This window comes from Taudactylus pleione, unplaced genomic scaffold (assembly GCF_031769625.1).
Source record: "Taudactylus pleione unplaced genomic scaffold, aTauple2 ptg000105l, whole genome shotgun sequence".
Classification (NCBI taxonomy): Eukaryota; Metazoa; Chordata; class Amphibia; order Anura; family Myobatrachidae; genus Taudactylus; species Taudactylus pleione.
Genome location: NW_028284507.1, coordinates 9,237,083 through 9,264,303, shown reverse-complemented (window position 1 = coordinate 9,264,303; position 27,221 = coordinate 9,237,083). Strand labels below are relative to the sequence as shown.

At 43.6% G+C, this 27,221-nt stretch overlaps 1 protein-coding gene across 1 annotated transcript; it reads right to left on the bottom strand.

The window, feature by feature from the left end:
• CUNH2orf42 (chromosome unknown C2orf42 homolog) lies at window positions 1-27,221 on the bottom strand. Its single transcript, XM_088470832.1, has 9 exons — window positions 27,051-27,221; window positions 17,797-18,632; window positions 16,912-17,037; window positions 15,228-15,320; window positions 12,886-12,990; window positions 7,019-7,126; window positions 6,686-6,786; window positions 5,183-5,342; window positions 1-991 (listed from the first exon to the last, which is right to left on the bottom strand). Exons 2-9 carry the CDS (start codon window positions 18,617-18,619, stop codon window positions 780-782), a joined length of 1,728 nt encoding a protein of 575 aa, XP_088326958.1. The 5' UTR covers window positions 18,620-18,632; window positions 27,051-27,221; the 3' UTR covers window positions 1-779.

The following is a 27,221-nucleotide window of genomic DNA, read 5'->3' as shown; positions in this document are numbered from 1 at the left end:
TATAGTATTTTTAAGTTTATATGGTTAAAATGTTCACATTCAGCATTCACGGGTACTATACACTCCTTTTCCAAACTAACAATTACAGTCATTCCATCAGAATGATAAACTACAATTTCGCTCACTATGTTAAATACAGACACTTGTCTATAAAGGGGTATGAGAAGGAGACAGGTAAAATGTACAGAGTGAAAATGTACAAAATCTTTTAGGTAGAGGGAATACACCTGACTTCTGTATTGTTCTCTCACATTAAATGATAAGAGATATTGATGATTCATCAGCATTTAATATCTGGAACAAGCTCTTAAGTCCTAAATATTTTACCATGAATGATTGCCAAACCCATGAGAGAAAGCTGTAATATTGTGAATGGAACGGAGCCATTGGCCAAGAGGACTTAAAGTTCATGTAAAACATTGCTTTTTAAAGTCATAGGTGCTTGTACTGGCAACATTTTAAAGCATCTGTCATATTATTAAACTAGCAACCTTAAATTATTCAAAAAAACAAAACGAAATATGAAGACAGATACTTAGCTTATATACAAGCACAGGCGCGTGCACAAGCACACAACTGTATATCATAGCAGCAAATAAGATAAAAAAGAACTGCATATTACTGCACATGAGAAATGTTACGGTCCGGCAGTCTGTCACTGTGTCAGACTAAGTTCCTTTGGCAGCTGAATTACTAAAACAACATGGCGGCTGTTGCGCACCATATTGTGTTAAACAAGCTGCGACACTGTCATCTTGGTAAATTTGATTGTACCCGAATCAGTCAAATGTAATAGTGGTGAGAGGGGTAATCTCCAGGGTGTGTTCCAAAGTGTGGGGAGGGGGCTCCTGGAAATCTGGCAAGGGTCCGTTACGGTGGTGTCCATATTCAAACTTAATGCGCAGCTCGCCGATTTTGGACAGTGGTAAGATGTCTGGGATCCACTCAATGGTGAAGGGAGAAGGCTCCTTCTGTTCTGGAGTGGTGATACCTGGAACAGAAACACAAGGTTAGAACAACAGAGCGAGACGGCATTCTACTCTGATACTACACATCAACCACGTGTGCATACAAATGAATATTATTAGTACATTTATACAGAAGTATTAAAGGGGGATTTTTCTCTGATTCCATTGGGGAGACACTGCAAAGTCTGAAGTACTGGCACCTTTTTTTTGGAAAGCGGAAGTTCTTCTACCATCATTGGGCCCGATTCATTACGGATCGCAATACGCAGGCCGGCCGGCGGTGCGTACTGCGCATGAACCGCAGTGCGCGAGTTAACATTGTGATCACTTATTCAGCTACAAAGCCATCGCAGATCGAGGGACGTGACGTCAGCGTTTGGGGGTGGTCGGAGAAACACAGGCGTTCCTGTCCGTTTGAACACGGTTTCCTGGGTGCGAATAAATTAGCCACTGTGACGCAGATGCAGATTGAGTACTCCATTTCTGAGTAAGGTCAGACCTGCTGTAATTCTGCATGAGGGTCCGATGCTACTCGATGTTACCGATGTACAAGCAGGACTTGTGAGGTTTTACGGATGTGAGAAAGCGATAGCGGGCGTCTCTATGCTGGGTGAGCAGTTGCAGACATTAGCATATTTCCGTGGAAGAACTGCTTGTGTAATCTCACCTGCGATCGGTAGTGAATCAGGTCCATAAATGGTATATATTGAGACACTCCTTCCTACATTTCAGCTACTTAATAGACCAGGGAGACACTTACCTGGCCACATATATTTCAGCAGCTTAGGCGAGTACAGTTACCATTATTTCATAGTACAGGTACCAGTTTGTCATAGGAAAAAAAAAAAAGCACCAGTGGTAACACAGCAGTGTCCTCCGATGGAATCTGAGAAATCTATTTATTATTTTATTTCCCTATATGGGGGACACTGCTATCTAAAGCTGCCCCTAAGGTACGGGCTCAGTTACAGCTGTGCACAGAACTTCCCATTCACGTCTAGCCTTCTTGAATGGAAAATAAAAAACAAACAAAAAATACAGAATTTTGTAAAATTATGGACAGAAGATCAGGTAGGCGGCCAAGTTAGATGCTCAACCTAGGCCTCATGCTGCTCCATCCAGGAGGCACCCACTGACCTGGTAGCAGGATCAGAGGTGTGTATCGGTTTTGATTGCTAAAATTGAGATAGCCCTGCTGAGTTGCATTTGTCCCTTTAGTTGGTAGCAAACCCCACTTTTAGATGTATGAAAATAATCTGTAATCCATGTTGTCCAAGTAAATTAAGAAACCTGACTACATCCAGCAAGAAAAGCTAATCACCCTAGGAATCAATAAAAATGAACTGCGCTTATCCATGAGCTATTTGTATGAAAAAGATAGTAGCTAAGATGCCAAAAGTCATATACTGGATATTTCATTATTAAAAGGTTTATTTTATGCGCACTCTACACTGAAGTGCCAAAAGTCATGGGATAGCAGTATGTAAACAGGTAACTAAGGGGTGCCACCATGCTTGGAAATGCCCAGACCTGCATCAGTTGCAATCTGACATCTCGTGAGTCAGTTTGAACACTGGCTAGGCTGCTCATGGCAAGGCTAAGTGAGTTATCAGAGCTCGAATGGGGCATGATAGTGGGTGCCCGACGGATGGGACATTCCATTTCGGAAGTTGTGCGGACATTCAACATTCTTCGATCTACGGTGTCGTGTGTACCGAGAACACCTCATGGAATGTATTACCATCCACCGTGGACAGAACAGTGACGGACCACTGGTGCTTAATGATTGTGACCTGCGGTGTCTGGCCAGAATTGTCCGTGGTAACAGACAAGCAACACTGGCTCAAATCACATCCACATTCAATGCAGGATGTAGCAGAAGCATGTCCATCAGGTCATTGCACCGTTCCTTAGCTTCCATGGGATATGGGAGCAAAACACCCACCAGAGTGCCCATTATGACCCTGGACACAGCGCTGCACCTAGTCTCATAACACTAATTGGACCCTTGAGGACTGGCAACATGTGCGTGGTCTGATGAGTCCCAGGTCCAGTTGTTTCGGGTTGATGGTAGGGCGCAGACAACATGTGGTCATGGACCCCAGTTGTCAACAAGGCACCGTGCAGGCTGGTGGCGGTTCCATAATGTGTGGGGTGTGTTAACGATGCATGGGTTCGATCCACATGAACATGTAATTGGCCAGTAACCACTACGTCGCATTGCTTGTTGACCATTTGCATCCCTTCATGGACTTCATAAACTGCTACAATGATGGAATATTCCACCATGATAATGCACTGTGTCATTGGTTCCAAGTTGTTCACAATTGGTTTGAGAAGCATTCTGGAGAGTTACGGTGAATGTGGCGGCCAGCACATTCGCCCGACATGGACCCAATTGAGCATTTATGGGACGTGGTGGAGATCATCACCTACACCTATCTGGGAGCTGTGTGAAGCTATCCAGACGGCATGGGTCAACATCTCTCCAGAGGTCTTCCGTCCACTTGTTAAATCGATGCCACATTGAGTTGCTGAACTTTGCCGGGCTAGAGGGGGTCCTACACAATACTAGGCATCTATCCCATGACTTTTGGCACTTCAGAGTATAAGCACATATAAACAATGTATAAAAACACAAGGGAAAAAATCCTATTTACAGATTCTATGGACATCTGTTATATTTCTAAAAAAGCTAATTAAGGGCCAATGTAAAAGATATAGCAGCAAGTTATTGAGACGTCTCTACTGGACTGCTGTTAATATTGGAGATGACTAGAGTGAGTTACAGGTGACAGCCTAGAGCAGGGATGGGGAACCTCAGGCCCGGGGGCCGTATAAAGCCTGCGGAATAATTTGGTCTGGCCCTCTGAGCTTTTTTTTCTGCTAGCCTCATCTGGCTAGCAGGCGCCTAGAATGGCACCCTGCAGCCTGAATCTATGCAGCAGTGCCGCCTGGAGCGTCCTTACAGCTTCCCGGAGGCTCCTCGGGAAGCTCCGGGCATTACTGTAATCACCAGCGATTGGGACCCCGCCCCCTTGTGATGTCACATGGAGGGGCATGGCCTGCACCGGGCACGCGAATAATGTTATATATCAAAATGGCCCTCGGCAGAAAAAAGGTTCCCCACCCGTGGCCTAGAGGTTCCATCAAATTCAGGAGCCATGGTTCATGTTTAACTACTTCCCAGTACAAGGACGGACCTGAAGTTTTGGTCGGCTCTCCAACTTCTTTTTCCACATTTATCCACCCCTTTATAGAATATATTGTTTTCATGTTGTCTCTGTATGATCTCTAGTTAACCAACTTATATAGGAGTTTTTTTTACCCAAAGGTGTATTGTTGCTATTCAATACTTAGGACAGTCCTCTTGTGGACTGTTACTTTTTCAGTAGTTGATATTGTCTGTAATAGTTGCAGTGTTAAATAATTTATTTTAAACCAACCAAAAAAAAAAAACACCCGTGGGTCTCGCCTATTAGAAAGTAAAACACTTAATATACAGATATGTCCTCATACACTATTGTTGCTCTCGCGCCAAACAGACCTTCGCTTCGTGCCAGATCCAGGGCGACTCGGCTTGCGCAAAGTGTAATTTTTGCTCGATTATGCATCTTAGTCACAAATGAGACACATCCGTGTGCAAAGAAGTCTGAATCTGTATACAAAGTACTACGATGCAGCAGCCGCAGCTTTTTTCTCATGCAGAGCTCCGTCTTCGCTTCATCTGCGACTTTGTACATATTTAAAACGAATTCACCTGCAGTAAAAGGCGCAGCCCGACTGATAAACGGCTTCATTTGCTCCAACTGTGATTGATAAACAGCTTCAAACGCTCCTGCAAGACTCAGATGTGGGGACAATATAGTATATTGGTCCCATCGTCTGAATCCCATTTAAGAGCTGAATGGAAAGTACACACCGAGGAAGAAATTGCTCTAAGTGTACGGGTGCGCACCGATCCGATATTTACGTCTAAGGTACAGCAGTATATAGCTTCCCATCACTAAGGACCTTGTTTCAGAGCATTTCCTGGATCGGTGGCACCCTTCGGGAAGTGTGTACTTGGCTTTAGGCACCAATACTTCCTGTGTCTATATATCATGTAGGATTTATTTATAAGAAACTATATTGTGTGCCTGCACGTAATTCACTACATTGCTGGCTTTTCATTCTGTATTGCAAATAAAAAAAATAATAAATCCACGACATACCAACTTTTAGAAAAGTTTTTAATTCCAGGGGCCGGATGGGCTGCTTTTCTAGTCGGCCATAAGTTTCTGCAATGTTTTCGACCTCCACCTTAGGGCATTTGAATAGATCAAATGTTCCATCTCTGTTCTGAACAAAACTGCGGGTAATTTCGAGCGGCATCTATGCGAAGAAAAACAAAACGAATAAACTATTATAAAGACACTATAAAACAGTAATAACCATAGTGTTTGGGTTTATCTGTGTGGAGTGCGTATGTCCTCCCAGTGTATGCGTGAGCTCCCGTCAGGTGCTCCAATTTCCTCTTACAAACCAGAAACATACCAGTAGGTTAACGGTCTGCTGACAAAATGGTCCCATTCGGGGTGTATGGATGAGAATTTAGCATGAAAGCTCTGCTGGGACAGGGACTGATTACATATTTTCTCAATCCTCACTCTTTCAAGCACTCACCCAAAATCCACCTAGAGCCTATCCTACTTCCATCGGACATTACTCCCCCTGCCCGTTCTACAAGATACAGTCCCACGTCTACTCCGCTACCCGCTAGCTTCTATTTTCTCCGTGTAGACTGTAAGCTCTTATGAAGAGGGACCAAACTACCCTCGGTCTCATGTTCGAATTTTCTACAATCGCCCTAATAGTACATTTTGTTTTTAGGTTTAATTTGTATTTAAAGCAGTGGCACTACCACAACAAAATATACGTAGGGATCGGGCCTACTTTTGAGCTGGACTCTAGCTCTGCATTGACCAGCGTGTTTTTGGGACATATTTACAAGTCAGCACAAGGATTTGTATGGAGACTACAACCGGTGTAAAGCTAATTTTTGCGAAAAGATTCCGGATCTTCACAAGAGTCTGGTAATACCCGTCTGTAATCTATGCTCGGAAATCTGCAACTTTCACCTAGAATAGACTTATTAAATCTTTAAAATTGATATTTAATCCTTGTACCATTTCCTGATTTGTCCGACATAGGACCGTCGTGTCTGATGAATTTTATCAAGAACATAAGATCAGATCTACAGAACTGTAGGAGCGTGCACACTCTTACAATATCTGAAGAACAGGTTGGGAATGGCAAGATCGGCCTGATAATTGTAAAGGTGTGTACCAGGAAAAAAGGTTATACATGGTGACACCCGGTATCTAGGGATAGCAGACACATTTATACATTGTTACCACAGGTATAGGACTGATAAAGGGATATATTTAGTTTGCATCACTCTTTTATTCTCATTTATTGAAGTAATATATCAGTAGAATCATACCAGCTTCCATAATCTTGCATCTATTAGTGCTGCCTAGAGGAGTATACCTGAACCGGTCCTACAGCCAGACCAGCCTTCAGCCAGGGAAATAGAGAGGTTGCAGACATAGGTCAGAAGAGGTACAGGAATAAATAGCCGGCATAAATCACAAGTATTTTCATGTACTGATCCCAACACGGGATTTACCCCCAATGATTAACAAAACAAGCATGAATGCCAGCTAGCCCCTTACCTCTGGTGTGTCGAAGATCTGCTTAACATGTAAAATGTTGGTTATGTGCCAGGTGTACTTGGAAAAGGTCCCCAGGGGCAGGGCATCTTTTCTCACAAAAGCTGGAATATAAAACCATCCAATTATACCTACCCTGACACAATCCCACGATTGAACAATTATTATCAGTCTGCAGCATCCATCCTCTGCTTATATATTGCAGAGAAATAGATCTGTTGTGTTACAGCTGTTACATTGGTATATGCAATGGATTTAAGTAAAGCTATATTTTTAATAAAGAAAATAAAACTATAAAAAAAGACTGCCATAATGTTGATGTAGGACTTGCAGTACCTGTGGTGCAGTTGGGTAGCCGCATCCGTGTATTACCCATGGACAGCCTCTGTGAGAGCGCATCAAAGAAAGATTGGGGAATGTGGAACACCAGAGGCTCCGGCTTACCTAAGAACATAAACAAGAGTGACATAAAGTTGGGAACATAAACAACAGTGACATAAAGTTGTTGGGGGCAAGATCAATAAGAGAGAGATTGTCTTCCCAAACTAAACTGTATGCACAGAGGAAATGATGTAATTAATTTGTGGCTACATAAGCTTATTATGGCCTTGGATGTGGCGGGACAAATCCCAGAGACCTGGTAGCTATATAATACCCATAGATGAAGGTCTTTCCTGGCTCTAGAACAGATACTTCAGTCTCGTAGACTTGACTGATCAGCTCCTGAATTTGCCATTATTTGAATACACTTTGAACACGGTCACTGGTGAGCTACTGTATGTATGCTGTAATATTACTTTCACAATCATTTGTTTTGGGTACTAGTGAGTTGCAGTCAGTAGGGCTAATTTAGCAATCCTGCAGATGCAAAGTCTGTCTGTCCAGCACGTTAGACAATGACTGACTGCACTAAGCCACCAACACATATTGTGCATAAATGTTTGTAAAATGAGCCTTAGTGATCAGAGAACACTGCCCCTAGTTACCTGTCTATGCAGTAGTTGCTCATCTCTGTACGCGATACATAGTGACAGGGGGTTGGAGTATTAAGAAATGACAGAAGACAAACAAGTACCTCTATGTATGTTGCCAATATATAGAAAACTGAATTGTTTTCCATGCAATATAGCCAATATAGGGGCAGATTCAATCAAGAGCGGAAGCCGCTGAAACGTTTCCATGCGTTAACTCCCAGAAACGGATTCTGCACGCAGCCTATGGCGGTGTGAGGTGCAGTTTCAATAGAGAAATACAAAAAATAATCCAACTTCTTATGTTTTTGCGTTTGCTATGGATAAACTGTTAATCTTCCTAAATAGTGAACCAATGTAGCCCAGTGACCTGCAGGGATTATGGTCTGTAACTGGTGAACTTGAGAGAATATTTGTACTGAGGGCCTAATTCAGATATGTACACAAACCCCATGGTTGGAGATCTGTGTATGTGCAGATGCTGCATTGCAGATCTCGTTCTGTGCGACCGCACACAGTTCCTCCGAGCAGCAGCATGACTGACATGCCGTGGCTGTTTGGGGTGTGTGGACGGGACACCTATGGCTAGCGTTGTCGAAAATGGGGGCGTGCCAACCCTGTTTTCGAGGCGTGCCACAGCCAGTGTCTGTGTCTTCCAATGCAGCTTCACTGGCCCCGGCAGTGTGAAAATACCGGCCATTCTGAGGGTTACTCAAATGATCGATGGTCGCGCAGATGATTCGATGCTCCATCTTCGGATGCACCAGCAGATCAGAGAAGCGGGCAGGAGTCGTCTATTTACACGAGACGCCTCCTGCGTCATTAGCATATTATTACACAGCCACTGCAGACAAAGCAATATCGGCCATCTCTGAATCAAACCCGTAACCTTTTTTAAATCCATTTGGAGGACACAGTTAACCTTAAGTAATAGAGGGTGCTGGTGCAGGACTAGACCAATTAAAACTTGTTTGTGTTCGCTACCCCTCCCCCCTATACCACTTACCCAATCAGGGCTCAATTTTCAGTCTATCAAAGTCCATAGGATAAAACACTATGAAACAAATCAGACAAGAACAAAACTCAAAGACAACAGAGCAAAAAAGGGGTGAAAATGCAGTGTCCCCAAATGGACACAGAGACATGAACGGGTAAGTGCAAAAATCGTGTTCTTACTCATCCTATTAGGAAGACACTGCTACCTTGGGGAAATGCCAAAGCTGCCCCTATAGTAAGTTACACACAGACACTGCTGCACAGAAGGCTGGCAAAGGCACTGAAACAGTAGAAGTTGGTAAAAGCATGGACACAGGACCAGGTTGCTGCCTGGCACAAGTGTTCAATTCAGGATCCATGAGGCGTTAACGGATCGGAATGTAGCTTAAACCTTCTTGCTCCCATCTAATTTGTTGCTGACCACATCCTTTCTTATGCACGTCATAAAGAACGAGTAGGCTATTTGTCCTATGGAGGGATGACTATCTATGGAATTTTGACACAACCTTAAGCTAGAGCAGTAGTTCCAGCTTGGTGCAGCTCAGATCTTGTGATAGATCAGTTATGGTGAATCTGCAATATATGGCAGCAAAATCAGTCTCTAGTCTAGCAGAGGCAAAAACTAGCAAACAAACAAACAAAAAAAAAAAAGAGGCCTTCTAGGTTAGGAACTTAAAATTAAGGGATTCAAGATGCTCGAATGGGGATTTCTGTAACGCTGAAAAGACCAAGATTAGGCTTCACAAACAATTAGCAGAACATGTGATAGTTGAATATAAAGAACACCCTGAAGAAAGGTCTGAACCTCAGGTATGCTAGCCAATGTCCACTGGAAAAAGATAGGCAGAGCAAAAATCTATGCTAGAAGAGAGGCTTGCCAAATGAAAGGATGAAGTCTGACACATGTCTATTTTATTTATATGGTGCCACCAAGTGTTCATAGCACAGCACAGGGAAAATTGCAAAACAAAAAATATAGTTAATGTCAAACAGTACAGTGGGGGATAATAAAAGTAAATAATGAGATAATTATACAACTGCCCCCATTCAAACAGTCACTGACTGTGACTGGGGGCACACTGGAGACAAGGATAGTGCAGAGTGAGAACTAATAGGAGGGCCCTGCTCGTGAGAGCTTATAGTCCAGATTTATATAGGACGAAGACCTCCACACGCTATGGTCATTTTTTGATGAGCACAGTTTCCTAGCCCTGATCATAGTTTGAACGACTTTCTAAGATAGCCCCTTAGCTCGAAGAGTCACTGCCTCAACAATTATGCCATTAGAGCTAGGCAAGCAAAATGTAGGTGGTAAATAGACCCTGACGTAGAAGGTCCTCTCTCAGCGGAATCTCCATGGAGGTTCTACCAACATATTATGGATGTTGATGTACTTGATCTTGCTCAGTTCAGTGTTGCCAGACTTACTGGACACCCTCTTTCATGGCCTTCTTGAGTACCAAAGAAAGCATGGGTATTGCAAGGAAACGATACATTAGTTGGTATTGCCAGAGCACTGTCATAGTATCCACTAGGAATCCTTTTGGATTCCTGGTTCTTTTGCAGTACTGAGTGGCTTTGGGGTTCAGTCAATAGGCCATCATGTCGACCTCAGGTTGATCCCACCAATCCATAATCTAGTTGTAGACATCCAGATAGAGGGACAACTTCCCTGGTTGGTTGGATGGCATGACAGCTCACTATGTCCGCTTTCCAATTATCCGATTCTGGGATGAAGAATGCAGGTATAGTTGGGACAAACATCTTTTTTTTCTCATAAGATTTTAATATGGTTAATGTATGCCACAGTTATATATCATACTGAGCTTTTCTAGGGTCCAAACACCCTGCTGGTGAAGGGTTAACGTCACCATGCACCAATCATGTAGGCTTGCATTTGTGGTCACAACGGTCCAATCACAGATGGAAATGGGGCAACCCCTGCAGAGATTTTGTCTCTACAGAAATGACTGAAGAGTCTCACAAACTGCACATCAGATATTTAGTTCCAAATGTCCATTTGGTAATATTGCATTTGAACCGTGAAGTTTTTCACCAAACAGCCTGGTATCTGAAAAAGTCCCTTTTTCTTATATAATCACAAAAGAAGCAGAGTGAGAGAAACTGTGGAAGACAACCTCGTAAGTGAAGAGTGAACTTACAGAGCAACATTTTATAAAATCACTAACCCCCCTAATTTCCTGTGTTTTTTTTTCTCCAATATTATTACAGCAATAAAGGTACACTGATTAACGCAGTCATATGGTGCAAAAAGGATAGCTGTATGATGACACATCAGTAGAAAAGAGGAGGGCACAGAAAAACCACCATTCAGGTACGATTAATAAAGAATCCATACGACATTGCATAGAGCAGCTCGACAAATCCCGAGGACCAGGTCGCCATGGCGACCAGATTTTGCTGCCTGGCTACCAGATTCTGCACGGAGGGCGGAATCGTCAGCCCCAGCGGAGATTCGTGTCTGTAGTATTGCGGCAGTCATTTCATGCACAGGAGTGCATCTGCCTCTCCGTGCCGGCCTGCGGCGACTGCTGTGCCGCTCCATCCCGGCCTGCGGACTGGATTGCCTCTCCGTCCCGGCCTGCGGCTACAGCTTTGCCTCTCTGTCCCAGCTGTCTGCTAACTCCGGCTGCATAGAGCTCTCTAGTAAGAGGGTCTATGCGTGGCCTGGGATTGCGGAACGGCTTCGGAGGGATAGTGGTGTGACCACGAGGGGAGGGAAGTTGGATGGTTCCGGAGAGGTGGTTTGCCAGCGGGTACCCCCCTAGTTGTGTGGCCATTGGTGTTGGTTGCCCAGTAATGTGGCCACGGGGGGGCCGGGGTAGCTGCACAGCAACGAGGCTGCGGAGGGGTGGTTTACCCACAGGTACCATCTTATTAGCGTGGCTGTGAGGGTTGGTTGCCCGGGGGTGGGTGCTCCTCAGGAATGTGGCCCTGGGGGTTGTAGTGCTTTCTGGCACCATTGTTTTATGTGCAAATGTGGTCTGTTATTACTGGAGGGGGGTGGAGCAGGGAAGCTGTGCAGATCAGTGAGGGGGTCTCCATTTTACTATATCCATTCAACTGCGTCCATTTTGTGGACTACTATAAAGTGTATAACAGTTGCATAACACACAGAGCTGTGCTCCTCACTCACTCCCAGAATTTTTTTGGGGGGGACAGTGGTCTAGCTCCTACACTTTCATCCTGAGCCCTAGATTTTAGAAAAATGTGTAAAGCCCTGACATAGATGCACAACAATTCTCACAGTCAGAGCAAGCTCTGCATTGCTGACGTATGGGTGACCCAAGGCTTTCCTGCCAGCCAAGGAGGAGATGATGCTACTGGGGAAAAACCATTTCCCTCTAATGGTCCAGTGCAGGCATGGCCTGCCCACTGTCATGTCTGTCCCTAGTGTGGGGCTCATCCAAGTTAATGGCCCTCACCTGACCAGGGCCCCAGCTACTGGTGGTCCAGCAATGTCATAGCTGCCAGAGTTCCTGAAGTGTCATCCAGCACACTTGGTGCTTGGCACTCAGTGCCCTGGGGTCCCCTTGTACCAAATTTCAACAGACTTAGTGACCCTCCCCATAAGAATGCCAGTAGAAATGGGGGCGAGAGTGTTGGAGATCTCGCAATTACAAAGTTAATAAAGAATAAAATAAAAACGTACATGCTGCCCTGGTAGCTGAAAACAAGGGGGCCTACACTTATGGGCACTAAAATAAAAAAAGGCGCTCCAATAGGGCAAGGTGTGCAAGGCGGAGGAGCCACAGTACAAATAAATGTAATGCCTACACCTGAACCAGCGCCCTCTATACCCTAAAGTCACCAAATATAATGAATAAGATAATGACTATAGTATATACACTCAAAAAGCTTTTTTTTGAAACCCGCTGTGTGCTGTAATTAGGGTGACTAACAGAGTCAAACCGACAGGCAGCTATTATCATTTGCTTTCTAAAAGGCTGTGTAGAGTTCTAAAATCACATCACTGCTGTTTACAGTATATATAGTGGGCAGTTCATTAATCATGCAAGGAAGTCTATCCAGCATCTGAATTTTAACAACAAAATATATAAATTAGCAAACCCAAACTGTGTTACCTCAGCACTGTTATCACAGTGAAATAACAAGCCGCTGTTCCAAATCCTACTCAGATCACTGACTGGCCTCCCATATTCATAGCTGTATTCAAACTTGGTTTAATCCCTTCAAGTGCAAGCAGCTACATACCATCAAACTGATAATGCATGGTCTGGTGGATTCTCTCGGTCACACTGGACAGCCAGTCTATGAAGGTAAGGGACACCTGAGTCTCGTCCGTCAGTTGACTACACGCTGAGAAGAGGAAGCAACAAGCACTGGATCACCTGGTTTTGTCTTTGCACATAAAGGTAATCAGACAATGTAACAGATATCAAGGAAAGCAGCAAAACTGTCTGATCGATGTAGCAAGTTTAGTGATGTGAGTAACAGGTTTCTGAAAGGAGCATTTATTAAAACATAGGAATCGTATGGAAGGGTTTTACTGCATGTGAGCAAGACACACCAAAGGAAAAAATTTTACTTATTTCCACAACTGCCATCCAATAGCACTAATACCTGTCACAGGTGTGTGCATTGTGCAGCTCACAGCATACTCTGGGCCTGATTCAGAGCCGCTCGCTCGCGCTGTGCGTTCGCAAGCGGCCCGATGTTCTGCATACGCTTCGTTCTGCGCGTGCACGAACTACACACTGCGATTGCAACCCTCTCGCTCGCCCAGCAAAGGCAGCCCAGTGTAATGAGTGACAGGAGAGACCGTTTGTGGGTAGTAACAGGGGCAGGACACTAATAACGGGGGGGTTGGAGATGCGAACGCAGGCGTGCCTGAGTGTTTCAAAGCCGTTTTAGAGGCATGCATAATTAACAGGCAGCGTCATAGTACACGTCATTTGCCTTTTTTTTAGATCGATTTCCTCGCAATGCTTGCGGTAGGGTAAAGCTACCACAAGCACTGCGTTCACATCCGATGGTGCTCGATGTACCAATGTTTTAATACACTTCCTGGAGATGACGTGTTGCTGGTGGGCGGCTCTGCCTGTGCGATTGGGCGTACGCATACACAAAGTGGCCGCTCGCTAAGACATGGTGGGCGTTCTTATGTCTTGGCGAGTGATCGCTTCCCGTGGCGTCACTTTGACAAAATTGCATACGCATCCAGCGAGCGTACGCAGATAGCGAATGGGTCTGAATCAGGCCCTGTGTTTGAATGCATACAATTGTGTTTCTCATACACGGACTGTATTGAAGTCAGGAAAGCAGTATATAAAACACATACATTTCCATTACTACTCCATGCGACAGGTAAGATGCAATTCCATATCTCCTGAAGTCAGCACAACTTGTAATGTGTCAATAAAAGAAAACATAGGAGTGTCCAAACCTTCTGTCATTGTTGCAAAGCATCTGTAAATGGAATCGGTACATAATGCCAACTGTAGGGATGCCTCTTGTCAAAATACCGACAGCGGCATCCAGATGGTTGGTATCCAGACAGGGGTCTGGAAAGTATACTTACCCTCCCCCCTTCTCCCCCTAACCCTCCCTTCTTGTAGTCTAAAGGCCCCCATACATCAGCAATCTGAAAACCACAATTGAACAATTTGAAGATTTATTGCCCGATCTTAGGATTTCCCAATCTAGCTATCTGCGCCCATACACTACAGATCTTTTTCAGTGATTTGCAGATCGATTGCAGCAAACACAGATCTGGCAATCTTGAAAGGCCCATCATTTTGCTAGAAATGGTCTGCAAATCTGCTGATCATGTCCACACACTAGCAATCTACAGCCCCAATCGATCTGTGCAATCCAACATGTTGGACAATCTGATTAAACAATTCCAATCACTTTTTGGTGGCAATCTGCGATCTGTGAAGCCCATACATTGCAGATTTTTATACACAATCGATTGCAAATTGCACGATTGCTGCAATCCATCTCTGATGTATGGGGGCCTTTACCCTAACCCTCCCCACCCCGCACCCTCCCTGTTAGTGCCTAAACCTAACCCTCCCCCCCAGTGGTGCCTAATCCTAACCCGCTCCCCCCCCCCCTCCAAAAACCTAACTCTAACCCCGCTATGCTACCTAAACCAAACCCCCTCCCCCGTTGCTAACAGCTAAGGGCATCCCAGACTTACCTCGTTCGGGCTGGCGTCCTTTTGGATTCCGGCATCAGGATTAAGAAAGCCTATCTTAAGTCCCTTGTCGGCTTTCCCCCGTCGGGATTTAGACCGGCGGCATCGCGGCCGCCGGTTTTATAACTACATCCCCTGTAAATAAGTCACATTTTTGCCTACTAGCCCAAAAATAATTCAATACTGCCCTCAGTAAAATAAGAAATCTCTCCAACAATCAGACCCATAGCAAATTGTGAGCCCAAATTATGGGCCGGTTACCCTCTATACTGGCGAGAATCCCATTTTAGATATATTTCCATAAGCCATAGGTCAGTACACAATAGCAGCCATCAGCAGGCATGATTACATTGCAAGTGGAAAAGAGTGTCAGCATTGGCAGCCCTGTGTGTACCTGGTTTCTTTGCAGCAGAGTTGATACCAGTTTTTTTCAGCGTGTTCTTCTTCAGACAGTTGATGACAGTATCTTGAACTGTGGCGTTTGCTCCTTAAACACAAAATGAGACGTCGACCATGAGCTTAAAATTACAATTTACATCTCGAAAATAGCATTAACAAATAAAAAAACCATTAGGGACATTTATTAACTGGTGAAAGGACAGAAATGGCATATAAACCCCAATGATAAATGTAATGTTTGCTGTCATTTCTATTTTGTTGCTGCAGAATAGACATAAGAAGATCCCATGTGTTTATGGGCTGGTGAATCTGTGATCACTATATTCCCATTCACCTCTTACACTGAACATCTAGGAAATGTACATATTTTAGAATAGTCTCAGGAAATGCCTCAATGCTGTGCAGTACTGATTATGACATCCTTTGCTAAACATAAGGGAAGTGGGTACAATGTGTGTTTCTATGTATGCCTTTATATAACCTCATAATCAAAGCAACAATTTGAAATTCACCATTTCACTACTTAGAGCCACAATAAGTTTTGAATAAATTGAGATAGGCAATGCGATAATTAACCACTAAACTGGCGCGGTCACACAGCCAGCTAGGCTTTTGCGGACACGGGGCCTGATTCAGCAAGGACCGCAATTGCAAAGTTGAACACAGGCAGCTTTGCAATCCTTCCCATTATGCAAATGTAGCAGGTGGTGTATGACTCCCCATGCTGCATTTGCGATCCTAGCACTGCGACAGAGGTCGCAGGCTGGGATCACCATCGCGACAATCGGTGGTCAGGATGGTGGACGGCGTCGCACCTCCGGCCAGCTGAGTAAGCCTCAGCTTACTCAGACTGGCCAGCTTGCGAGCCTAGGACACTGCGTTGATCAACGCAGATCCTGCGCTGGCCATTCCTGGAAAATGTGGCGGACACGCCCCCGTTACTGCGAACGACAGACACCCCTTAATGCCTCTGCCTGTCAATCAGGCAGAGGCTTTCAAGGGTCTGCGTGTGACTACGCAGGACCCATTCTGCACACTCCCAGAATGGGTCCTGCGCAATCGGGAATCTACGATCAGCAGTGCACTTGAATCAGGCGCATGGTCCTTTGCAAAATTTTAAGTGGACATTTGTTCTACACATGTGCAGAATGGATTTCCTCTTGCAGTGTTTGTGACTGCTACAGCACTCTGAAACACATGTGCACACTCTGCATGTGGGGGAGGGGTAATGTCCCATGGGGGTAGGGAGGAAGGGGGGGGGGGAATGTTGATGCAAATGGGGAACTCTATTGGCATCTTTTACCACTAGGGGGAAGGGGCAATGCTAATAGAGAGCAATTGCCGCTAGGGGGGGGCTATTGCCAATGGGGGCCTATTGACACGGGGTGGTGAGAGAGACCTCCTAATCATATATATATATTTTTTTTTTCCATAACATATTTAAATTCATTTTTCAAAATTTGTTTTTTTACTTACAAATATTGTAATTTAATATAATATATTAAAAATAAACAATTTTTGAGACCCGCTTCGTTATAAAAGTGGCTACAAAACAGCAGCTTCTCCTCCATAGATTTATAGTTCACGTCACAGCACCAATAGCACGTGCTGATCGGTACCCGGAACAGTACAAGACATTTCTTGGTTTAAGAGAAAAGAAAAACACTTAAGTATTCTACCTGGCGAGTCATCCTTTCTTGGTTTCTTGGGTTTCAGCATTGGGCAGGATTCTTCATGTATCTGTACCACTGTTTCCACCGTATCCATCTTGCTATCTGTTTCTAACACTGTTATCTCTTTAAGACCTGTAGATTTCAAAGGATGAACAAATTAACAATACATTAAAGTATTGCAGGTTTAGAGGATCCAACTAAATGTGTGTGTGAAGCTGCTTGTGTAGTGCTGCGCATCTTAAGGTGGGTACACAATGGACGATGAGTAACGGGACGACATAGCGTACCGCGGGTACACATCAGAACGATGTAATGAACGATGGAGCGGCCACATGAATGAGTCCGCATGCGATGTTGTCAGGTTTGATGTGCAGCACAAACTTGACAATGTTGCATGCGACCGCAGGAGCGCGCATATCGTGTATACACACTGCACGATATGTGGTCACGGTTTGGCCAAATCGTAACCGCATCATCCCAGTGTGAACCCGGCGTAGAAAGTGCATCCACAGCTCATAGTGATCTCTCCAGCTGGATTTTGTGCTCGGCCGGGGAGGCGCTATTTTCACACATGAGCAGGCACAGAGCACAGGCTGAGCTGGTCACAGGCAATACACAACAAAGCAACTTTTACACTGCAGTATTTGTTTGTCATAAATATATGCTATACCTTAATATATTTATAAGTAGAAAAAAAATAATAATAATGTACATCTGTAATGGGAACTATGGTAAATATAAAGGTTCTAAACAAATAAATACCAGTATGAGAAAATAATAATGCCTTTTTATTTCTAGAAGCAGATCCATGGTACTGTACCCCAATTTGAAGGGAAACCAATGAATACATTTTTACTGCTAACAATTCCCTGCGCTGTGCCATTCCCTTACCTTCAGACATGACATAAAAATATTCTGTGAATTCCTCAGTAAGGCTGTCATCGCTAGCAAAAGCTCCCAGGCAGGTGTAGAAATGCACACATCTCTCCTCACTTTCAGTCTTTGGTGCGGCTCCCTTGGATGCTTTGTGGGCCTCGCAGGAACAAAGGAAGAGGTGGCTTGTTCCTTTCTGTGGACCTGACTTCTGCGTGAAGTACACATGAAGGTAGCCCAGGCTGTTCTGCTGGCTAGTTTTGCATCGCACTACCAAGACAGATTTGGTCACCCTCTGGACGAGGGGTCCCATGCACTCGCTAGCTAGCAACCAGATATCCTGCTTGATTTCTGTTGGGATCTGCATAGCATTTAATATGGAGCTTTTAAGTGGCAGAGGCTCAGCCTCAATTTGGCAGTTTAAGGCCAGTTTTATGTGCTGGCACTGGTTCTCCACTACCCCTCGAGCTGCAGCTTTAAGACAGGATGGAGCAAAGCAGCGGCCGGAACTAATCTGAGTGATAATTGTCCCCTCAGCTGTCTGTATGGTGGTCTCAGAGATACCCAGTACCACCAGACATCTGTGGTCAGGTCCTCTGTCTCTTTGTCTGACCGAGAAGATCTGCATGTCCGATCCGGTAAGCACCTTCACTGCATCCTTGCTTGGCTGTTTATTATTTCGACAACGGAATACGGTACCACAGCTCTTGTTTTTGCAGCTCAGGCCACGGGTTCCATTGTAGGTACCGCAGCGGGGACATTTCCGAACACCTCGTAAAGTGGGTTTTCCTAAGTTGGAGAGGAAGTCAGGGACTTTCGGTTTAGCAGGATTAGGTTCCATGTTTATTTACAGCCTAAAATGACAGATAATGAGAATTAGATTTGCAGACACTTGCATCCTCCTCTAGCATCATGAGTCTCCTACCCAAGGCAACAAGCAGCAAAGCCGATACTATCCTTCTCCCGTCACGTTTCTCTAGTCTGCTCACAAATAACCGAGACACACTTATCGCAAACAAATACATTTTTGACGGATGGCACAAGTGATATCATCAAACATGTAACATAAGTAATGCGGACAAACAAAATTATTTCAGAGCAGATACTGCATATATAAAGTTCACACACACAATGTAAAAAATGATGAGTGAAGCAGGTCCTATTGGCTCGTTCAGCACAGATACAGCGCTGCTGCACAGCATTTTATGGGCTAGAAGTACTTTGAAACGGCTCCTGCAAGCTGCAGATCCTTGATCGCTTTGGACCCTGAAATATCAAAGCAGCAATAATATTATTGATGTTAAAAAAAAAAAAAAAAAGAAAACAGAATTTAATACTATTGCCATTTTACATTTTGAGGTCAAAACCACAGAGTATCAGCGTCGTGCAAAAGCCGCTGCTTGGTAAATCTAGCCAACTTGTGTAGGAAATTAAATTACAATTCTGGACACTGATCATGATGCATGGGTCAGGAAATGATCACACATGAGCAACAGTATGCAAATATAGGTTTTGGTTGTACAGATTATAAAATGAGCAATATACATATTAAGATAACCAATGATGGCACATATCAGTACACAAACAAGATCCACTCACAGGTAACTTAAGCAGAGCGTGTATTCAATCTTGAAGGTCTTGTACCATATATTCCATGGTTTCATTACAAATCAGAATGTTTTGTGAAACAAATATTAAGAATAATTTCCATCTGTCTATGAAATTATATATATATATATATATATATATATATATATATATATATATACACACACACACACACACACACAGTTCTCCCCAGAAATTATTTCCAGCCGGGTGGCATCAAGAAGTACAAGAAGTAGCCGGTTGGGGGCCTCGCAATAATAAAATGTTTTAAACCCTGACTTTATATTGATTTAAACTTGAAATAACATTTTATATATTCAGTCTACTTCTTATTAGAGGCCCAGTCGTCTGATTATGAAAAAGCTGCATATAGGATCTGTTCCTTTTTATACAGCTCCCAGATACTGTCCCCACTTGCAGTTCCCCAAAGTGCCCTTGTCGGATAGAGAGATAGACAGATTTTATATATATATATATATATATATATATATATATAGATAGATAGATAGATAGATAGATAGATAGATAGACAGACAGACAGACAGACAGACAGACAGACAGACAGACAGACAGACAGACAGACAGACAGACACACACTACCAGTCAAGAGTTTGGACACACCTTCTCATTCAATGGTTTTTGTTTATTTAAATTATTTTCAACATAGTAGATTAATACTGATGACATCAAAACTATGAAAGAGCACATATGGAATTATGTTGTAAACAAAAAGTATTCACCAAATCAAAATATGTTTTATATTTTAGATTCCTCAAAGTAGCCCCCTTTTGCTTGGATGACAGCTTTGCACACTCTTGGCATTCTCTCAATCAGCTTCATGAGGTAGTCTCCTGGAATGGTTTTGAAGTAACAGGTGTGCCTTGCCAAGAGTCAATCTGTGGAATTACTTGCCTTCTTAATGTGTTTGAGACCATCAATTGTGTGGTGCAGAGGTAGGGTTAGTACACAGAGGACACCACTATTTGACTACTGTTGTAATCCATATTATGGCACCAACCACTCATCTCAGTAAAGAGAGACGACAGTCCATCATTATTTTAGGACATGAAGGTCAGTTGATACAGAAAATTTGAAGAACTTTGAATGTATCCTCAAGTGCAGTTTCAAAAACCATCAAACGCTAGGATGAAACTGGCTCTCATGAGGACCGCCCCAGGAAAGGAAGACGTAGGCCCGTATTCAATTTGGGAGCGAAAAGTCCATGCTGGGCTTTTCGCTCCACATCGTAGCTTTTCCTGGGATAAAGTATCGGGCGAGCGCCCACTTTTTCCCCATATTCAATTAGGAAGCTGCAAAAACAGGAGCCTGCGGAAAGGTAAGTAACGCTAAAAATTCTGGAATTTGCGGGTTTTGTTCCTAGGAGCCCCCTAAAGATGTCCGGACATGGGGTTTCACTCTGGGCACCCCCGTTTAGCCCTGCAGAATGTGTTCTGCATTTGTAAATAGCCGCGGCAGGTGTTTTTTCCTGACATTAGAACAAGTGATGCAGAAGAGCACTTAGGTTTATTTTTTTCGTTTTTTTTTTTTAAGTGGTCACATCAAATTTGGGGTACATGAAAATGGGTACTAGCATATTTTAAGTCCCTAAACTCATTTTTTTTTAAAAAAATTGGTAAAAAAATGCACCTGCCTCTAATAGCCTATTCTAGAAAACACCTGCCGCATACTGACAATATCCCTGAACCTATTGGGCTATTTTTAAACACTGTTCCCCCTTTTTTTTTTTCTTATTTTTGCCCCAAAATTGTAATAATTTTTTGGGGTGTCCCTTTTTTTTTTTTTTTACGGGCAATTCCCAGGGGTGCAGGCTATTTTTTTTTTAAGCCTGCACCCCTAAACTCCAATTCTACTTTTTTTCGCCATATAAAACATGGTGAAAAGTTATCCACGTGTTTTTTTTCCAAAGACTTTTCGAACCTGTGAAAAGTCTTTGAAATTGAATACAGGGCTAATTGAAATAGGCGAAAATGACGTCATTGGCGACAAATTATCGCCGATTCTGACTTTTCGCAGCCTAATTGAATACCCCCCCCCAAAGAGTTACCTCTGCTGCAGAGGATAAGTTCATTAGAGTTACCAGCCTCAGAAACCGCTACTTTACAGCACCTCAGATTAGAGACCACATAAAGTCTTCACAGAGTTCAAGTAGCAGACAAATCTCAACATCAACTGTTCAGAGGAGACTGTGTGAATCAGGCCTTCATGGTCGTATTGCTGCAAAGAATCCACTACTGAGGATGAACAAGAAGAAGAGAATTGTTTGGGCTAAGAAACACAAGGAATGGACATTAGACCAGTGGAAATCTCTACTTTGGTCTGATGAGTCCAAATTTCAGATTTTTGGTTCCAACCGCCGTGTCTTTGTGAGACGCAGAGAAGGTGAGCGGATGGTTTCTGCATGTTTGGTTCCCACTATGAAGCATGGAGGAGGAGGAGGTGTGATGGTGTGGGGGTGCTTTGCTGGTGACACTTGTTGATTTATTCAAAATTCAAGGCACACTTAACCAGCATGGCTACCACAGCATTCAGCAGCGCCATGCCATCCCTTCTGGTTTGCGCTTACTGGGACCATCATTTGTTTTTCAACAAGACAATGACCCCAAACACACCTCCAAGCTATGTAAGGGCTACTTGACCAAGAAGGAAAGTGATGGAGTGCTGCGTCAGATGACCTGACCTCCACAATCACCCGACCTAAACCCAATTGATGTGGTTTGGGATGAGTTGGACCGCAGAGTGAAGGAAAAGCAGCCAACAAGTGCTCAGCGCCACTGGGAACTCCTTCAAGACTGTTGGAAAACCATTCCAGGAGACTACCTCATGAATCTGATTGAGAGAATGCCAAGAGTGTGCAAAGCTGTCATCAAAGCAAAAGGGGGCTACTTTGAGGAATCTAAAATATAAAACATATTTTGATATGTTGAACACTTTTTTGTTTACAACATAATTCCATGTGTTCTTTCATAGTTTTGATTTCTTCAGTATTAATCTACTATGTTGAAAATAATTTAAATAAACAAAAACCATTGAATGAGAAGGTGTGTCCAAACTTTTGACTGGTTATATATACAGTCAGGTGCATAAATATTGGGACATTGACAGAATTTTCATATTTTGGCCTCTATTCACCACCACAATGGCTTTGAAATGAAACAAACAAGATTTAATTTGAGGGTAATTACATCGAAATCAGGTGAACAGTGTAGGAATTACAACGGTTTCTATATGTGCCTCCCACTTTTTAAGGGGCCAAAAGTAATGGGACAAACTAAACAATCCTAAATCTAGCTTTCACTTTTTAATACTTTGTTGCAAATCCTTTGCAGGCAATTACAGCCTGAAGTCTGGAACGCATAGACATCACCAGACGCTGGGTTTCATCCCTGGTGATGCTCTGCCAGGCCTCTACTGCAAATGTCTTCAGTTCCTGCTTGTTCTTGGGGCATTTTCCCTTCAGTTTTGTCTTCATCAAGTGAAATGCATGCTCAATCGGATTCAGGTCAGGGGATTGACTTGGCCATTGCATAACATTCCACTTTTTAGCCTTAAAAACGCTTTGGTTACTTTTGCAGTATGCTTCGGGTCATTGTCCATCTGCACTGTGAAGCGCCGTCCAATGACTTCTGAAGCATTTGACTGAATATGAGTATATAATATTGCCCGAAACACTTCAGAATTCATTCTGCTGCTTTTGTCAGCAGTCACATCATCAATAAATACAAGGGAACCAGTTCCATTGGCAGCCATACATGCCCACGCCATGACACTACCACCACCATGCTTCACTGATGAGATGGTATGTTTTCGATCATGAGCAGTTCCTTTCCTTCTCCATACTCTTCTCTTTCCATCACTCTGGTACAAGTTGATCTTTGTCCCATCTGTCCATAGGATGTTGTTCCAGAACTGTAATGGCTTTTTTTACATGTTGTTTGGCAAACTCTAATCTGGTCTTCCTGTTTTTGTGACTCACCAATGGTTTACATATTGTGGTGAACACTCTATATTCACTCTTTCAAGCCTTCTCTTGATTGTTGACATTGACACATATATACCTACCTCCTGGAGAGTGTTCTTGATTTGGCCAACTGTTGTGAAAGGGTTTTTCTTCACCAGGGAAATAATTCTTCTGTCATCCACCACAGTTGTTTTCCGTGGTCTTCCGGGTCTTTTGGTGTTGCTGAGCTCTCCGGTACGTTCTTTCTTTTTAAGAATGTTCCAAACACCATGTCCCTCCCAATATATTTTTCCCCTTCTTTCCTTCTCTTTCTTTTTCCTCTCTTTACCCCCTACGTAGTTCTGCTTTCCACGTATATTTTTCCAATATTTTATATTGCTCTATATGATCTATTCTACTTAGATTGAATTGTTGATATATGTGCTAACATAATATCATATTGTTTTGTCGATCTGAATATTTCATAAGCCTCTTTATTGGCTTATGTATAGTTGTATTATTTTACTTCTGTAAAATCTACAAATAAATCTGTTAAAAAGTAAAAAAAAATGTTCCAAACAGTTGATTTGGCCACACCTAATGTTTTTGCAATCTCTCTGATGGGTTTGTTTTGATTTTTCAGCCCAATGATGGCTTGCTTCACTGATAGTGACAGCTCTTTGGATCTCATATTGAGAGTCGACAGCAACTGATTCCAAATGCAAATGTCACACCTAGAATCAACTCCAGACCTTTTACCTGCTTAATTGATAATGAAATAATGAGGGAATAGCCCACACCTGACCATGAAATAGCTTTTGAGTTGATAGTCCCATTACTTTTGGCCCCTTAAAAAGTGGGAGGCACATATAGAAAACATTGTAATTCCTACACCGTTCACCTGATTTGGATGTAATTACCCTCAAATTAAATCTGAAAGTCTGCAGTTAAAGCACATCTTGTTTGTTTCATTTCAAAGCCATTGTGGTGGTGAATAGAGGCCAAAATATGAAAATTCTGTCAATGTCCCAATATTTATGCACGCGTGTGTGTGTGTGTGTATATATATATATATATATATATATATAGCGTTCCCGCTTGGCTGTTTTAGGAGGAGGGTAAAAAGCGCCCTGCCCTAACAGCCTGCGGGAGCTGTTCTCACCCGCGGGAAGCAGTGTCCCGCGGGTGGAGAAACATGCGGTGACCCGGTCACCGCCGGAGAATAGACGCCGGGAGCATGCACCCGGCATCTATTCTCCCTTTCTGCAGCGCTTGGGGGCTCCCCGGCATGTCCGTAAGCGCCGGGCACGCCCCCAAGTATGACGAAAAGGGGACGCGTCTTATAGACACGTCCTCTTTTCATGACCACGCCCCCTTCGGCGCGCGCACAAGGTTGCCCTCTCTAGCTCCGGTGCCCTGCCTGCCGCCGGAGCTAGAGGGAACATATATATGTGTGTGTGTGTATGCTTTTTTTAATGTTTTCCCCCCATACACCCAAGAACGGATTGTTCGATTCTGCGATTGGATACGTCGATCCATCAATGTTCTCCAATCCGCTGGAAGATCGTTGAAACTCTCCATGTTAAATTTCACCGATTTGCAAATCATGATCATATCTTGATCCTCCAACCCGACATCTCTCTATCGCAGGAACGCGACAATCCGTTGCTAGTGTATGGGGGCCTTTAGTTGGTGTTCCAGTGTAAAACCACCCCTTTTTACAACATCTGTGACTTCTATTTATAACCCTGCATTCTATATTTTGTAAGCCATCTTCCAAAATGTAACAGCGTAGGTGCCTCCTGGTCCTGAAGTTCATGAATTCTCCAGTGTTCCATCTGTAGTCTAGAAGGCAAATACATAGTTTCACTCACTTTCTAATGCAGAGGTTTCCATACTCCGGCATTACAGTCCATGTTTTAAGGATATCCATGCTTGAGCACAGGTGAATTAGTACCTCAGTCAATTTGATTTAACCATCTGGACTCAAGCATGGATATCCTTAAAACCTGGACTGTAATGGTGGAGTTTGGGAACCTCTGCTCTAATGCATTCTTCTTCCAGTGGAGGCGCAAAAGGGCCGATTCAGAGGTGGGTGCTAATGCTGGGGCGACTAACTTTTTACCCAGCACGACTGCATCTTTATGCTAATGCCGCAGCCAATGGAACTCATACAGAAACGCCCTTTCTGCTGCAACGCTAATCTACCACTTTGCGTGAAACGTTTGCACCATCAAACATTGTACCAGTCCTATGGAGGCGCAGAATTTACATCTGAACATGGCCGCTGGAATCAGTGCAACTGCGTAAAAAGTCGCAGTCACTGGCCAGTCACCCCATGTTATCACACAGAGACTCCCACCTCTCTGCGACCAAATTCAGTTTGCGTCCCTGGCGGTAATCATCAGGACTCATCGGCAGGCTGAAAACATCAGCAGCTTGCTTCCAACATAGACACTACGTCAACCACTAAATCTGTGGTTCCCAAACTGTGCACCGTGGCACCCTGGGGTGCATTGGGACACTTGCAGGGGAGCCTCTGGTTGGTGGTCCAGCACCAAAATCAAATTATTTTTGGTCAATGTAATGTAAATATGTGATCAAACAGAAGCACAAACCTGTCCACCGCCACCTAACTGAACCTAAGGATGACAGGTAAGCACAATTTACTTCACTTTTTTACTAAATTTTTTTCTGAATTTCTCAACAACAAACTTAAACTTAGGGGTTCCATGAAAGTAATGCTGATACTCTAGAGCGCCGTGATTCAGAAAAGTTTGGGAACCACTGCACTAAATAATGCTCAAAGCTTTCAATGGAGCCATTACTCATTGATGATCCCCCCCAGATCTATCTTTTGGTTCTTGTGCATCTTTCCAAGTGACCAATGACTATAATACGTCTATTTATTCATCTATTTTCCTGTTAGTCACTGTGTACAATTTATCACAGTAAAAAAAACTTTAAAGGGGCCCTAGAGGTTTATTATAATATAACCATGAGCTACTGCATAGTATGAAAAGGCTGTTATTAAAGTAGTGCAAAGCTTAATGCTATTAATGCAAAGCACAACAGAATATGCTGGCGCTATACAACCCAAGTAAACGTTAACAAGTGGAAAAATCGTTAACATTTATTACAAGTTACATAACGCACATATATTCCGCAGCACTTTACAGAGGATATTTCAGTCATTCACATTAGTCCCTGTTCCAAAAGAGCTTACAATCTATGTTCCCCATCGTGTGGGCACACACACACAGGGAATACATATAAACTGCACAGCAAATTTTATAAGGAATTGAGCAGATGACTGTAAGACAGTAATGCTATCCACTACGCCATTCGTACTGCTCACCATTCATTCAGACCTGTTAATGACAATAAATAATCAGGTACGAGTGTAATTGGGAGGCCAATGGGTGAGGGAACATAATGCAGCCATTAGGCCACTTGCCAGTGCGTGAGGGGGTTATAGAGCGCCCCCTCCCATTTGGGTACTGTATTACATCGCCATAACATAATAAATAACTGGAGGACAGGTGTTCTTGCTGCATCCACACAAAGCCCCCATGTTACAGAAGTCCTAGGCCCGCCGTGACGTCACTTCCGGCAACCGTCGCCCGGTATGTATGGGTCGACTGCCGTTATGGACCAGGCGCCGCTCTCTCCCGCAGACCAGCAAGGAGCTCCTCCTCCCGCTTACCTTCAGCATGCACACTGCTGCCTTTTGCCCCTATCTTCCAAGCCGGGCCCTCGCCTCAGACCCCTCACCGGAGCTCCTTACAAACGGGGCGAACTCTGTAACAGAGGGCGTGATTGAGTGGTCCGGGTCACGTGGGAAACTACGTCACTGAGGGATGACGGGAAATGTAGT